This window comes from Leptodactylus fuscus, chromosome 9, assembly GCF_031893055.1.
Source record: "Leptodactylus fuscus isolate aLepFus1 chromosome 9, aLepFus1.hap2, whole genome shotgun sequence".
Taxonomy (NCBI): Eukaryota; Metazoa; Chordata; class Amphibia; order Anura; family Leptodactylidae; genus Leptodactylus; species Leptodactylus fuscus.
Window position 1 is genome coordinate 76,049,376 of NC_134273.1, and position 15,925 is coordinate 76,065,300.

At 43.2% G+C, this 15,925-nt stretch overlaps 1 protein-coding gene across 1 annotated transcript in view; it reads left to right on the forward strand.

Annotated features, from left to right (window-relative positions):
- PTPRG (protein tyrosine phosphatase receptor type G) overlaps window positions 1-15,925 on the forward strand; it is a 361,431-nt gene that overhangs the window by 157,336 nt on the left and 188,170 nt on the right. Inside the window, exon 3 of the mRNA XM_075287326.1 lies at window positions 14,034-14,213. Within this exon, the coding sequence (XP_075143427.1) occupies window positions 14,034-14,213 (180 nt within the window). The remainder of the gene's footprint in view (window positions 1-14,033; window positions 14,214-15,925) is intronic.

Genomic DNA, 15,925 nt, shown 5'->3' on the forward strand with positions numbered 1-15,925 from the left:
ATTTGCTTAAGATAGATGATTTTTAATTAGGTTTTGGGGCAGATTTTGGTGCTGATTCCATATTGGATTGAATGGGATCCCAGTTTATAGACCCCTGACTCTGCTACCTTGCCTCATCTATGTGAAGGTTTATCATGCAAATATACTTTAATATGGGATCTGATGCAAATCCTGCTCTTAAGAACCCTAGTTGCTCATTTCTTCCACAGTGCCCACTCCTGGGGAAATGCGGTACTGCACGCAGCTGATCAAAGGGAGCCTATTGTCTTATTTTCAGCCACTGTACAGACGCCATAGTCTTTGCCAATTTTTTTCAGAAACCTATTTTCTTAATGTAAATTCCTGAATGTATCTCACAACCTAAAGGAAACAAGGAAGTTATAGAATTGTGCATGCTATCTGTGACGAGTCATGTGGGTTGTGCATGCTATCTGTGACGAGTCATGTGGGTGGTGCATGCTACCTGTGACGAGTCATGTAGGTGGTGCATGCTACCCGTGAAGAGTCATGTGGGTGGTGCATGCTACCTGTGAAGAGTCATGTGGGTGGTTCATGCTACCTGTGACGAGTCATGTAGGTGGTGCATGCTACCTGTGAAGAGTCATGTGGGTGGTGCATGCTACCTGTGAAGAGTCATGTGGGTGGTGCATGCTACCTGTGACGAGTCATGTAGGTGGTGCATGCTACCCGTGAAGAGTCATGTGGGTGGTGCATGCTACCTGTGAAGAGTCATGTAGGTGGCCCGGTTCACTATTGTGTTGAGCCATTCCTGCTTGATTGACCCACACAAGTATATGTCATGCCACCTCCAGCGATATCAGGAGAGCAGGACCGCCCACATGACTCTTCACAGGTAGTCTGCGTGACTTTATAACTTATCTTTTTCCTTTACACTGCCATAGACTTCTAGACATCCTAGATATTGCCTTGGACATCTTAAGAAACCTTTTGTGTATGATGCTGTAGGGGTGGCTTAAAGAAGACCCCTCCAACTCATTGCACCTTTCCATAGGTGCCCTCCACTGGAAATGTTTTTGTTGCCCTGTCTGTTCCCGAGCAATCATTTCTGTTAATTTCAGCACAATTATACTCTCTCTTGTCAGATGGGTGGTCCAAGGCTGCAGCAGATAGACAAGAACCGCCCACTTGACTGCATAAGTGTGCTGAAACTAACTGCATTGGTTGTTTCGGAATGGTTGAGGCTAGAGAAAAAATTCCAACGGTGTCAAAAACGGTAGAGGGGCGGCTAGTACAGGATGCAAAGAGTTGGAGTTGGTGGACGTAGTAACGGGTTCCCTTTAAATGGATGGCCATTGGTTACCTTCCTCCGACATGAGGGCACCTTGTTCTAAAGCAACCTTGTTGCCGCCATTTAGTAGCCATTTTCGTGCATAATATTACAATGGACGTTAATTGTTATTAGTATATTATGTTTGTTTTCTATTGAAGGTTTCTAGGGCTTTGCCGCAATAATCTGAATGTCCGTGTGTTTGTAATGAGGTCCTTTCAGAGGGAACCTTTGCTACCTAACATTGTGTATCTGCAATGGTCTCTTTCTAGATGTGCACTCAAAGGCATTACATTGTGCTGACGGCGGATCCCATTGGGCGCCTCCATTGTACACCTTCCTCTGCAGGGCTGCCAGATTTCAAAGCAGATCATTGTTCTCTGAATAATGAAACACTTTGACCAGCGTTTTGTTTTATTTGAGAAAAAAAAAAAAAAATCCGCACTCGTATCAGACGAGCCTTTTTGTTTCAACCATGGACGATTCCACATCAAAAGGTATCTGTGTGACCTCCGGTAGGAGATCACTACGGATTAATTCATTACACATGTCAGTAATGTTACACCGGTTTTGTATTCCCAGGTGCGAGGTGCTATCAAATAACAAACAGGGGATAATTGAGAGGACGGCGCCATTTATTAGCTCATTGCTGGGGGCAATGCAATGTGGTGGCTCAGTGGTTAAATGCACCATGTATTTGGATTTAAAGCATGTGTGATCCAAAATGACAGCCAAGTGTCCTATGGAGGCAGTACAGGGCTCATCATCTATTTATGGATATGCAAATCAGCTTGCAAGTGCTCTGGAGGCGGTCTCAGTGCTCCGTTACATATATTCCTTATGTAAGATGTCCTATGTTATGAGATTTCTGCCCGACCTGTTGTTGCCTTTGAAATATGTGGAAACCCTAAGAAATTGGCTTCCATGACATATAGTCTTTCCTATATAGTAGCTGTTACTGTGTTGATGCACAAGTGCCTTCACCCTTACCACTGATCAATGGTGTAAATAATCACAGGGTCATATATGGGCTCATACACAGTCCAGTCATATTAATGTGACCACCTGTCAAAATCCAGAATAATCACCTTTGGCAGAGCGGACCGCTGCGAGACGTGCAGGAAGAGAGGGGATGTTGTGATAATGTCACTGGGATGTTGAGCCATGCCGACTCCAGTGCCGTGGCCAGCTGCGTTAGGTTACGCGGTTGAGCATCCATGGCGTGAACAACCCGATCCAGGTGGTCCCACAGATTCTCGATTGGGTTCAAGTCCAGGAAATTTGCTGGCCAAGGCAGTATGGTAAACTCATCCTGGTGCTCCTTGAACCACGCACGTACACTGCAAGCTTTATGACACGTTGCATTGTCCTGCTGGTAGATGCCATCATCATTTCACATGTAGGGGTGAACATGGTCCACAAGGATAGATGCATACTTGTGTTGGTCCATCGTATCTTCCACAATGATGAGTGCACAAAGATGGCTGATGACACGTGCCGCCTGCGAGTGGTTATTTAACACTGTCGTCAAAAGTAGGTGGTGCTCACATTAATATGACTGGACTGTGTATATCACTCCGCATCCAGCAGAGAGTCCATATCTTTGATGAATGTCTGTATATATTTTTAACATATCCCTTGAGTATCTAAGGTACCCCTATTTATTAGAATTATGGTAGCCCAATCGACTGGTCTACGCTAACCCCATCAATATTGACAGTAGTGGTCGACCATCTACTATGTACGGGGGTATCCTAATGGTAGACATTGGAGGAAGGAAGTATCGGGCTGTTTGATTTCAACACGTCCAATCCTATTGTTCTTAGGGTAGAGAAGCTGTCGGGCAGTGGTTTGTGTATTGGGGTGGAAGGTATAGTGTTGGGATGAATGGATGGATTGGACCACTAGTTGTCTCCAAAAAGTGCATGGGGTCTACATAGAAGTCATATGGCCATATAGGAAAACTCAGATGACTCCTAAGACCATAAGCCATGTGCTCCACCCGGTGTCCTCTCCAGTCCGACGTCCCGATTGGTGGGAATTGGTTCAGTGCTGGGACCTCTCTCAACAAGGGCCCCATAGTATCTGCATGACCAACCTCTATACTTAGTTGGAAGCTAAATGCAAGGTTTATGCAGAGTCATTTTTAGGATTTTTGTGTATTTTACAAACCTAAATGTGTATCCATAAACATGAGGTTGTGATTCACGGCCCGTGGCACATCCAAGACAAATTAAACCACTTGTTGAAATGAACAATATACTTCCAAGTACCATTTGCGCCTTGTGCTACCAGGAAACCTTATTTTCAATTTCTCTCTTAATTTCCCCGGGGAATTCAATAGCAATTATTACACGTCTGGCCAATATTTGCAAGAATAATTTTAGCTTTCTCTGTTAATCAATTTCACTATTACATTCCTCGCCAATTTTGTCAAATCCTATTCCTGTAATATTCCCGACACTGTACAGTATTGTATTTTTGTTTGCTATTGGTGGAGTCAGTGGGGACGATGCGGTAAAATGGAGGAAAACTTTCCATTTATTAAACCGTGAGACGTGGAATTAAAATGGCGAAGCGTATGTGTGTTTCATTAGTGGCGCCAATTATTTAATATTTACTAGATTTTGTGAATTTTATTTGTTCTTGCTTGAAAAAAGTTCTTATATTCCAATCCTTACATGTGTTGTCTGTGTCTTTATATATTTCTAGACATAGTTAACTGGTTATTTTTCCTTCCCTCTTCCCAATGACATACATCACCTGATAGACCCAGTCTTCCTGAGCAATTTGGTGTTTTGACTATCTAAATCTGGTCAGCCATTCCGAAGATATAAGCTCTGCTAGTGTTGATACATTATACTAGTCAAGTGGGTGGTAACATTGTGTGACCTACAGAACGCAGAGACCCCACCCCCCTAGAGTAAGTACAGTGTTACTGCCCATTTGGCTGCTAGACCTAATTTGCATCAACACTCAAGGGCTTATATCTTTGGAATAGCTAAACAGGTTGGGATAAACCAAAACTCCAATATGCTCAGGGTGACTGTGCCGATCAGATGATGTATGTCATTGGGGTTTTCAGATATGACGACTGGTTCTCTTTAAGGGGGTCATGAAACTGTTTGTTTATATTCCATGTCTAGATGTGATAAAGGCATGTGCCGGTTCAAGACCCTCCTAGATGAGCCACTGCCTTGACTGGCGGTGAGTAAATGTGACTACGCCTGATAATATTAGCTGGTAATCATGGGTTAAATAAAATTAAAAAAATTAAGACAATCTTAGGGTCAGTCCACACTGCTTTTTTAGCAGCAGATTTTGGCGCGGAATCTGCCTCAAAATCTGCTGCCAATACCGGCTCCCATTGACTTCAATGGGAGCCACTCGCTTGTTTCTTCCGCTACCTAGTAGGGGGAAAAAAGAAGCGAGATGGCCCTTCTTGTCGTGGATTCCACAGCTGAATCGGCAGCTGTGTCCGCAGTGCGAGACTCCCTCTCAATTAGGCCCATTCATTTGATCCTAATGTGGAGCGAAATGCGGCAACGGGATGCGTGCACTGCATCGGCACCTAGTCGCGCATAATGTTCACACACGGAATGCAAATTCTGCCGTGTGAACATAGCCTAAAGCTGCCTTCTTTCCAGATGAATGGACCTAATCAGCAAGGAGTCTTGATCTGTGGGAGTAGGGATCGCATATTTTTTTAACGTCCTATTGCAGAATTTGGACAGAATCCGCCACGGATTTGAAGACTAATTTCCACTGCAAACCTGCTAACCTTGCACAATGCCCATTTCAGTCCTGTGTTGTCTGTGTATTATAGGACAGGGCCGGTCCTCCACAGAAACAGTTCTCCATTATAAGTAGACGAGGTTCCTAAAACCAGTCTCTATTTACCTTGAATTTCCAAATCGTATACATAACCATGAAACCTGTACCCCGCACCGCTTCGTATAACAATCCCCCGAGTATATATCCCATCTTAAAGGCTCTCTATACTGAGAATTACAACTGTGACTTTTTTCCTGCGTTCCCTGGGGTGTCTGTCTGACCCGATCTCCTCCAGCACCGTCCCCATTTGCAGTTATCAGACTCCGGTAAATAACACGCTTTGCGTCTGTGCGCGGATGTTGTGCTGCTCTCTGCTTCATGTCATTGAGTCATGATAACAGTAAGAGAATTTAATTTAGAAGAGGTACGAGAAAAAAAACCGTGCAGAAAAGGCAGGAAATGGGAAAGTCACCGTGTGATGGCAAAGCACCCGTGGCCCCCTTAGCCGGGGCGGCTCGTGCGTGATAAATCCTGTGTTTATTTAGCTGGCTGTCCTACCATGAACGCTACATACTGCACTGTGCATAATACAATCATTTAGCATTTTGTTTTTTTTCTGCATCACTAGATCTATTCATGAGATTAAATTATGAATTAAGCTCTGGAGGCTGTATGCGCCCAATCCGATCAATATGATTTGGCTCAGTAACGACTAATTTAATACAGTGCTGCTCCACGATTTGCTGTACGGGGTGTTATTTGTCCAAGTGGGGGCGACCGGGACCTGGGTAAGCAGATCGAGAGCATGAAATCAAGTCTCTTAACCCTTCGTGGGCTGGAACCTAGAGGCGCCGCTCGGGTTTGCATTCATTAGATTGCATTGTTAGGGTTCCTTTATAGCGAAGGCTGGCCTGGTGGAAAGTTATAACTTAAACAATAAAGGGAATATTTGCCCATCTGTCAGGGATCAGAGATCTCGCGCTATGTGCAGGCTTTGGGCTCCGATGGCTTTTCTTTGGGAAATCGCATGGGGACCCAAAAGTTGGAGCCCTTGTCCATTTAGAATGCAAACCCATAGACTATGATGGGGTCCACTGGTCCTTGTTGGACTTTTGCGGAAACCACACGAACCCTATTATAGTCTATGTAGTCCACATGTTTTCTATGCATATAGGTTTCCATTCGGGGAGTGGAATCCACAATTCAGATGTGAATCGGGCCTAAAGCTGTCACCTGAGATTAGACAATAAGGTTTTCCCCCATGAACAGCGCCAGCATTGGTGGTATATGGTATTGCAGTTTACTTCTATTCAATCCAATACAGTCCCTTCCAAGATGAATCTTGCATTCAGATTGATATTGAGGCAATGTCATGATAATCTCAACAGCTCCTCATCTTTGCTAAGTCCCAGCAAACCGTGAGCTGTAGTTTTGCAACAGTTTAAGATTACTTTACTACACGTAAGCCCCTTACCTAACTTAACATTAGGTGGACAGTCCCTTGATTTTGATGGACATGTTGTAATACTCAATCTCACCCGTAGGGGAACTAATCTCCTGCTACTCTGTTTTCCCTGCAGATTATGTCAGATCACTAGGAATCCAAACTGCAGGAAATCCTATCATCAATTTATCAGCAAACCATTCAATGGACAAACCCTTTAATGAAATTCTGTTTCGGTGCCATCTATGTGCATTGTTATATGTCACCCGCTACATGTTCTGCTTTTATAGAGTGGACAATTGGTATAGATTTTTATATAGTGTGCAGCATTTGATTGAGACTTCAGGCTTCTCATAAGTGATGTAATTGTTGGTAATTGTATCAAGCAGCTCATCGCAACCACCAACCCTGAGCGACTCCAGCCCGGCTCTGCGGCACAATTAGATTCCCTCCCTGCTATGTTCAATCAGAGATGTCCTAAGGCACCAAAATGTGACGTTTCATCTTCATTTTTTCACCTCTCTGAATCCTTTTAGTGCACAGCAGCTCTGGACGTGTCAAGGTCACGCTCTCGTCGATCTTGGGTTCCAATCAGCGTTACATTGTGCTCTTTTTGTAGGACCCGGGCAGCAAAATTGACCAGCGCGTGGACTGGTGTGGTGAAGCTCCAAGAGACTATTTACACACAAACAATGCTCTTAATGTGCTTTATGCATTATTAATACTCGCATTTACAGAAGCGCAATGAAATATACAGCTGGAAGAGACTGTCTCCCGCTTATTAATTGGTTCCCATGAAGTCTATAGGGCTGTGGGATTTAATGCATTACTCGTCTTACACTCTGAACGTACATACGACGCTTCTGGTTATACCACACTTCTATATAACTTATTGTATTCATATTTTGCTGATTTTTTTGTGTTGGTGCTCAGGATCTCACAACTTTCTCTTATCTACAGTATATATACACCTAAAGGGAAGGTCCACTCTAATCTATTGGTCTACATAGTTGCTATAAAGTGTAACATTTCTAAGAAAAACAAAAAATTTGGAAATAACTTTAATATAGAACAGTCCTGGGATAGGGCTTCAAGGAATACAGGACAGACAACCCATAGCATGCCCCGCCCCTGCGGAGCCTCCACAACACCTAACACCATGCATCCTTTGGAGCTGGTCTTCAATATTCTTCTATTTTATACTCTTGTCTTGTTCTGAGTCTCTACACTTGACAACCACATGAGTTAAAAATAAAATTGTTAAAGAAATGATTAACCTCGGCGACAGCCTACTCATCCCTATTACATTGGAAGGCGCGTTTTAATTTCGGGACTGTCCACACTTTTCATGTGCATTAGTTTCACTTATCTATTTTGATACCAATGAATTCCATAAATGTAATCTTGCATTATCTGCTTGAGAGCGCAGCGAGATTTTTTTTCTCCATTCACTAATATGTGTCAACCGTTCAATTGATTGTATAGGAACGGTGTGAAAAGCACATTAAATCTAGTTTGTTTGTTTTTTCCACTTGGAACATTTGGTTTTGTAGTTTTCGAAAAGGAATAGCGTTAAAATAATCCATCGACCTGCATTTGGCCCGACGTGACCCGCACACTTGCACTTGAGAAAGTACCTGGGTTGGCCGTTGTGCTGTTTTATCTTCCTCAATAAAAATATTCCTTATTGGATATTCTGGTTCCTGTATCATTCCATCACCAGTGAGCGCAGATCTTCACTCCACCACGAACCTCTGGTTCCTGTTCTTCACGCCTGAAGAAAAAAAGGATGGTCTTATAAATTTTACAAGGAGTCTGTCACTAGGGTGAAGGGTTATTAAACCAGTAACACCAGTTTAGTTCCTCAGGGGCGGAGCATCCTGCACAGATTTTCGCCACAAAGTATCCAAATCTTGTCCCCTCTCTATGTAATGACCTATAGCAGTGTTTTGGGTGACTTCTATCGTAGATACACCCCTGCAAACAAACTTTTATTCCATTTCATAAACTTATCACAATTAAATCTTCAATATTTAAGCTATCTGTTGCCGTAACAATAAAAATATATTCCAATTTACCCAAATTAATCATAAAACAATTAACCCGAATATGTAGCATTTTACATAATAGAAGTTCCTTTTTTATTGGATACAATTAATTTTCCCTTCTGTAAGTTAACTTAATACTTAATAGCCTTGAAATGCTGAATGTAGGGATTGAATTAACATGCTGTTATTTAATTAACTTTTCCTCGTCTTTCATAGGGCTCTTTAGGACACTTATTCAGTGTATATAATACATGCGGGAACTTGGTCTCAAAGAAACTCTTCAATTACTCAGAGACTGGGGTCGGTAGGCTCGGCGGTTAAATAATCTGCTCTCGGATAGCAGCTGACACGAAACTTATAATTTGGGTAATATTCCCTTTTGAATGTACATTAATAAAGGTGTACTGCCGCCCCCTCCCTTACTCCCTCCCTCCCTCCTCCATCCCACCCGCTATTGAATTGGCTCTATGCTTAAGCGGGTAATCAGTCTTCCAAAAATTACCTACAAATACATCCACAACCGTACTAAATATTCACTGTCCCCTTTTGTATCCTTTGCTTGGCTTTACTTTACTTGCCGCTCCTTATATCACTGTTAAATACAGGCAGTGGATTGGTGGGGATATCCCATGGGCATATCTGAGTATGCAATAAATCATTCCCAAGGGAGACTTCAAGGAGCAAGGAGGTCATGTGCTGTTGTGATTTTTTTGTTTGCTGGCTGAACTGCTCACAGGGAGGGGTGGTGAGCTTGGAAATGGCACAGCCATAGTTGATGGGCTGAAAATAAATCCGATAAACAAGGCTGAAGTTAAACAGGATATAGATTACAAAGTATGTTGTTCTGGTGCATCCAGTTGCCCATATTTTTTAAAAAAACTGGGTAACCCCTTTGTCATCCAGACTCTCTTTCCTGTAGTCCCCTATACACATACATGCTTGGCTGAGTGTGCATGTGTTTGCATTGGAGAGAAGAGTATAAACTGCTGCTAGACACTTCTAGCATTGGCCTATCTTTCAGTAAAAAAAGAAGATTGGACATATTGAAATCCATTGAGAATTGGGAATAGAACAGGTTAGTGACAACTTTAGAGCCTATGCATTGCCAGTATGTAGATATAGAGGTTGCCAAAAGGCAGGGGGACAATCGATAAATGTATTGGACATACTGAAATCCAACTGAGAGATGGGACATCACAATATGCATAGGAGGGAGAGGTGATCCTGCCATAATTCTATTAGATAATGTGTATGGGTTAAGGGGATATTGTCACTCCTTGGGGAGAGACCACCATATAGGTGTGTGGAGACTTATTAAGCCTTTAGCACTCCACTGTGCAAGGGACCATGGGAAGAATATGCAAATCTGTCTTCTATGATGTAATTAGGAAGTCAGCTGCTGCCTCAGTGTTGCAAACCAATAGAGGGCGCTCACTAGTGAGCTCATTAGTGAGCGCCCTCTATTGGTTTGCAACACTGAGGCAGCAGCTGACTTCCTAATTTCATCATGGAAGACAGATTTGCATATTCTATCCATAATGTGTATGGCAACCCTAGTCGTCATACACATTACATTATCTAATAGAATTTTGGCAGGATCAGATACCCGTCCTATGCCTATGGAGATGTCCCAACTCTCAGTATGTCCAATACATTTATCGATGGTCTCCTGCCTTTTGGCAACCTCTATATCTACATCCTGGCAATTCATAGTGAAGACACTTGGGCTCTATAGTTGTCACTAACCTGTTCTAAGGGACTATAACACTTACCCTGTAAGCTTTATCACTTTACCTTGATGGAAACATTCTAGCAAGATTTTTCCGTCCTTGTAAAGCCCTGTACAGGGGCGCCATTAAATGAATGCAAAACCTCTTGAAAACCAAAATCCATAAGATTGCTCTTTTGTGAGCGTAGCGTTGACTTGAAAGTTTTCTTGCAGATATAAGGACTTGATGTGCTGTCAAAATAAAACCACTTATAAAGGAGGACTGAATTGTCTCTGGTGCTAATGCTGCATACTTCATATTCTGTAGGAAGGCTGAACGGTGTGCTATGGGTGGAGATGTCCTTCACTTAGCTGCAGCTTTTTTCTCTTGACCCTCTTGATCCCTTATGAACTCCTATGTCTTCTCCATTACATTCTGTTCTACAGCTCAAGATACATATACGCATTGTCTCTTACAGTACGCTCCATCAAGAGGCGGGTAGACTTCGTACCCTCAAGGCCTAGTGTTTTCTTTGTTCTATATCCTCTGCTCTCTATACCGTACATAATGGATGTTCTTACATACCGAATATTGCTCTTCCCAGTGACTCAATGGTTTTTCTTCTGTTGTCGAGCTTTAAAACCTTGGATTTCTTTTAGTTAGATAATTTAGAACGCTATTCACTCAAACGATAAAAAAATGGCTTGTGATGGTCACTCTCAAGAAGTCTATGGAGATACTTTTTGGCCGACTGTGAATGGTCCATCAAAAAGTATATGTCCTGTTTTATCTGAACCCTTGAATAGACTTGGGCTGAGATGACACCTCCGCTTGGTTTACATTTGGGAATACCGTCCCCCATTCTGCTTGAGAAATGCGAGAAGTCCTGCAAGTTGGTCTTCTCTATCCACATTTAATGGTGGCCATATTGGTTGTCGTTGGCTTTCTTCCCTTTAATCCCATCTTACTTAGATTAAAAGGGTATTCCCATCTCAAAAAGTGTGTTCATATCATAAAGATATTCCATCACTTTATAGTTAGTGGGGCCCTCTCTTCTGGGGCTCCCTCCAATCCTGAGAATTTCGGAATTGTACCCTTTCAGTCAGTGGCGTAACTAGGAATGGCGGGGCCCCGTGGCAAACTTTTGGCATGCCCCCCCTCCCCCCCCCCAACCGACGCCGAAGACCTCGACCGACCCCTCCTCCGCACTATATTATCTTCCTTAATAAGCCCTGCACACAGTATTATGTCCATTAGTGGCCCCTCCACACAGTATTATGTCCATTAGTGGCCCCTGCACACAGTATTATGTCCCATAGTGGCCCCAGTACACAGTATTATGCCCCATAGTGGCCCCTGCACACAGTATTATTATGTCCCTTAGTGTCCCCTGCACACAGTATTATGTCCCATAGTGTCCCCTGTACACAGTATTATGCACCATAGTGGCCCCTGCACACAGTATTATACCCCATAGTGGCCCCTGCACACAGTATTATTATGTCCCTTAGTGTCCCCTGCACACAGTATTATGTCCCATAGTGGCCCCAGTACACAGTATTATGTCCCATAGTGGCCCCAGTACACAGTATTATGTCCCATAGTGGCCCCTGTAAACAGTATTATACCCCATAGTGGCCCCTGCACACAGTATTATACCCCATAGTGGCCCCTGCACACAGTATTATTATGCCCCATAGTGGCCCCAGTACACAGTATTATTATGCCCCATAGTGGCCCCAGTACACAGTATTATGTCCCACAGTGGCTCCTGCACACAGTATTATCCCCCATAGTGGCCCCTGCACACAGTATTATCCCCCATAGTGGCCCCTGCACACAGTATTATCCCCCATAGTGTCCCATGCACACAGTATTATCCCCCATAGTGGCCCCTGCTCATAGTATTATGTCTCATAGTGGCCCCTGCACACAGTATTATGCACCATAGTGGCCCCTGCACACAGTATTATACCCCATAGTGGCCCCTGCACACAGTATTATATCCATTAGTGGCCCCTGCACACAGTATTATATCCATTAGTGGCCCCTGCACACAATATTATGTCCCTTAGTGGCCCCTGCACACAGTATTATCCCCAATAGTGGCCCCTGAACACAGTATTATCCCCAATAGTGGCCCCTGTCACCGGGCCTCCTAATGGCCCGGGCCCTGTGGCAAGTGCCTCCGCTGCCTCTATGGTAGTTACGCCTCTGCTTTCAGTCTTAACCTACAAGTGAATTGGGCTGGGAAGACTGGCGAAGGAACTGCTCAGCTCTTTGGTCAATTCATTTGCAAGATCATTGGGCATCCCAGAGGTCAGATCTCCAAGTTTTGTAGAACATTGGCATGGCCTAGCACTATGCAACGTGGGAATAGCCCATAGCAAAAATTTCATAGTGGTAATATGAATGCCTCCTGCTGTGTCATGTGAAAAAATGACTAGTAAAATACACAATTTTTTTTTTTTTTTTGTAAATTTTATTTATGCCAAACTAAAGGGCCATTACATATTAATTACAGTTAATTACCCGGCGTACAAGGTTTGCCCATTTGCAGACTTTCCAGCATCCTCTTACTATAAGCACTGTCTCGCCTCCCGTCACCCGCTGTCTCTGCCTCCTGCTTTCAGTGCATTGTTATTCCTGCTTTTCTCCTTCTCCCTCTCAGTAATTTGAGGACACAGGTCCTTGTACTCTTGCACTGTCTTTATACGCTTTGAAGTGCGGTCTGGCAGGATGCAAAACAGCGTATTTACATTGTGTTGGCAAACAATACGGCACTTGCTACAATTCTTTGCTTTGGCTACTCTCCAGATAAATATAAACTACAACATCCTATCCATGAACCTGCCCTGTCTACAGAGCGCAAGGCAAAATCTCAAAGCTTTCTCATGTTTGGATGCTTTATTTGCAATGTTGAAACGGTTAACAAGTTGCTGTTGATGGATCTAGTCTATGTTCTATTTAGTACTATGATATAATCACAATTCGAGTGAGTAGTCCAAGGGAGCGATCCTAGTGGTGGTGGTGCACGGTTTACCATTGGTGTAGCAGTCTCTGCAAAGAGACCTAAGTACCATCAACACCTAGGGCAAAGCTACCTGCTTAGAGGGAAGAACCCCGAAACAGCTGTCTACAGATGGGCCTCTCTTCCTCCTGCTTTGGCTTATAAGTTTATGTTTATGGGTCAGACATTGACTATATGGTAGCTACCTCCACTAGATGGCACTGGAGGTCCAACTTTCAAGTCCAGCTAATCTGCATACCTTTCCCATGGAGCATTGCCTGTCCTATACGACTCCATATACCAACACAGAAACCGTACCACTACTTTCAGGGGTCAGCAAACTTCACCACTCCAGCGACTATTAAACTACAACTCCCAACATGCTCCATTTGTTCTATGAGAGTTCCAAGAACAGCAGAGCGAGTATGCATGCTGGGAGTTGTAGTTGTACAACAGCTGGAGTGCTGAAGGTTGCCTACACATATGTAGTAATACAGTGCATGTCAATTGCACCACTTTTCCTTTGCAACGTTTTAATTCGGCGCCCCCGGTGTCCTAAGCGTGTAACTGCAGTCAGTGTGGATTTTTTTTTTTCCCCTGTACTTGAACACTAGGTTTGCTAGGTACTAGTATACACTCTATTGCACCCTGTTATCAGCCCTTCAGCCTTGTTATTCACCACCTACCATGAGTTATGTGAATGGTGATATCCACTCTATAGCTTTGCTATATTTTAATGCGTACCTTTTTATTTTTCCAGGTGTATACGGACCTGACAACTGGGTACTGACCAGTCCGGACTGTAAAGGCCTTCACCAGTCCCCCATAGACATTGTGGATTACACTGCCAAAATTAGGGATGAGTTCCAGGAGCTGATACTGGACGGATTCGACAACGAGTCTTCTAACAAGACGTGGATGAAAAACACCGGCAAAACAGGTGACACTTCTCCCAGCGATTCCCCCGAACTTACAATGAATAATTGATGGAAAAATTGTGTCTAAGTGTGAGGCTCACAGGCCATTTATAACCTCTGCTTAGTAAGGTGTTCTCGGGAATAGCACCCCGCAGACGCCTATATCCAATACATTATGGACGGCTGATCGTTTGGAATTGTGTGAATTCTTCACCTATAATATTAGAATAGAATTTATATCTTTATAGCAATTAGTTTCATTTTTAGGATGCAGATGTTTATATATAGCTAATGAAAGGTCAATAGCATATCGTAGGGGAGGTCAAACACCACAATCTATAGATTGATCATCAGAAAATGGAACAGGAAGCGGATAGCGCCGTTTTCTGTGTAGTGGTCAGACTCGGTACTGCAGATCATCTCTCATCAATAAACTGCAGTGACTCAGTTAAGCCACTACACGGAGAATGGCACTGTCTTCTACCTGCTCGATTCTCTGTCGGGTCAGATGACACTTGCGGATCAATCCCTGCCCTTATGCACTAACCAATAAGATAGTGTTATTATGTTCAATGGCAGGGTCATTGGCCATGGCAGAGTTATGTTCACATGCAGCCATCTAACATGCACACACTGCATTGCTAACCTTGCATGCAACTGTATCCAGAACTAAAAGGATATGTCTCTATATTGTACTTTTATAGCCACAAAACCCTTTTACTAGCCTTTTGCTAAGCTATAAATTCATAAACTCCTTTGTGTGATGTCGATTTTCGGGGTTTTGCCATTGATTTTACCTTTTTTACATAAACCCACCATATAACACATCCTACATGTGCGGCAATAAGTAACAGTTGTAGTGGGGACATCTACTGGTCACAATGAAGTACTACACCGCATTTAACAACCATAGTGAAGAGGTCCAGCATAATATTAAAGGTTAAACCTAAGTTAATAATATAATGCACTTTTTAATGAAATGTCATCGCAATGATGTAGGTTTCCATATTCCGGTATAGAGGATAAGTGACACCTACTTGGTTAAAGTATAAAGTGATTAAAGTGGAGCGATCGGGGGCGGTTTACCACGCCGCGACTTTGTCTATTTTCACAGATTGCATTCTTTGTCCATACACCCCATTATTCACTTACATCTGCCACATAAATCACAGCTCGCCTATCTGTGAGTAATGGAAAGCTAGAATTTTTATTTAATATACAACTAAACAAAATGATCTGGACCGAAGCCACCGGGTCTATAAATTGTCTGAAACCACCAAATCCTGTGTTTAATATTCTGGCTTCTTGGCTTGGCACCCAGACGTGGGACCATTCCAAGGCCTCAGACGCTTCGCTCGCTCGTGATGGACGGCGCTGTGATTAAAAAATAACATATAGGAAGGACGTCACCTCCAGACATACGGCGCCATAGATCTTCTCTGCTCCATACGATGGGCTTTAGGGGGGTATTCTAAGCCATTAATTATGCGCAAAGTTAGAAGTGACACTAGGGGGGGTAACCAGGCCATGGGACCTATCGGACGTAGACGTAGAGGGCTTATACTGATTTATCACAATGGCCGATGCCATCAGTTTGGCTCATCTTTGGACAGTCTAATTCTAGTTTACTCCATCTATTTTTTTTAGTTTAAGTAAATGCCCCCATTTTGGTGCATTTTTTGCAATTTAGTGTTGCATCGTAGAGGGGTTTCCATGAACCCATATGTTTGAGATA